The sequence below is a fragment of the Nematolebias whitei genome, chromosome 3 (genome assembly GCF_014905685.2).
Source record: "Nematolebias whitei isolate Nwh7 chromosome 3, NemWhi1, whole genome shotgun sequence".
Classification (NCBI taxonomy): domain Eukaryota; kingdom Metazoa; phylum Chordata; class Actinopteri; order Cyprinodontiformes; family Rivulidae; genus Nematolebias; species Nematolebias whitei.
The window spans coordinates 2334274-2335378 of NC_056500.1; the positions used below are offsets into that span (position 1 = coordinate 2334274).

Here is a 1105-nt window from a genome sequence, read left to right on the forward strand (position 1 = left end):
TGTTGGATGGATGTTAGATGGATGTTGCATGGATGTTGGATGGATGTTAGGTGGATGTTGGATGGGTGTTGGGTGGATAATGGATTGATGTTGGGTTGGTGTTGGATGTATGTTGGATGAACAGACTCAGCCCAGTTATTTTTGTCCCAAACCTCTTAATCTCTCTGTCACACACCTCCTGCTGTCTGTGACTGTAAGCCCCGCCCCCTGCAGGTGTTTTGACTCCTACCTGAGCTTCAGTGGTCCAGACTTTCAGCTGCCTTCTCCCCAAAAACAGCAACATTTCTTCAAAAATGTGCCTGTTTCTTATTTTCAAGGGTATCATTGAGCTTCCAGTGGAAGTCAGTGAGTTCGTTTTTAATAAATCCCTCTGACACACCTCCCTGTTAGACCCTCCCATTTGTTAAAGCTCCGCCTACACTGACTCCTCCCCCTGCTATGTTTGCTTTCACCCTCCTGGAGGTGCTGAAACTTGTTAAAGTTCTTTTAAAGCCTTCTGGGTTCCTCATCTTCCTCACCCTGGTTCTTGGCAGGGACGATGTCACCCGCTGGCATTCTAAAGAGGTCAGAGAGGTCCGGTTTCTGCGGCCCAGAACCTTCGTCGGGCGGCGCATCCTCTTCCTCCTCCTCTTCCTCCTCCTCTCCCCGAATGGCTTTCACACACCACCACCGGCCCGTCATTACCGGGCCTCGAGGTGAGGTCCAGAACCAGCCCCCCCCCCACCTCCCCATGTCTTCCCCTCCTCAGTCGGTCCGCCAGGTGGAGAGACACACCTGCTCTGTTACTCCGCCCACTCACAACTTTCCCCTTTTTTCCTACAATTTTTGGATCAAACACATTTTTCCCCTGTGTGTGCAATCTACACAATGTTCTTGTTTAGTTTATTATTTACAGGGTTCTGTATTTTTGGTTGACACTGGGATAAGAATACCGCAAAACAGGAAGTAACGGAACCAAAAAAAGGAATACATGTAAAGAAAAATCATCAAATATTTTTGTTTTCGGATGAACATTTTCTGGTTGTTGATTTGTTCCTGAACATTCTCCGGTTGTTGAGTTGTTCCTGAACATTCTTCGGTTTTAAGTTGTTCCTGAACATTCTCC

General features: G+C 47.4%; 1 protein-coding gene across 1 annotated transcript in view; it reads left to right on the plus strand.

Moving 5' to 3' along the window:
* nfia (nuclear factor I/A) overlaps positions 1-1105 on the plus strand; it is a 102732-nt gene that overhangs the window by 79953 nt on the left and 21674 nt on the right. The window contains exon 9 of the mRNA XM_037697769.1: positions 534-760. Coding sequence (XP_037553697.1) covers positions 534-760 — 227 coding nt within the window. The remainder of the gene's footprint in view (positions 1-533; positions 761-1105) is intronic.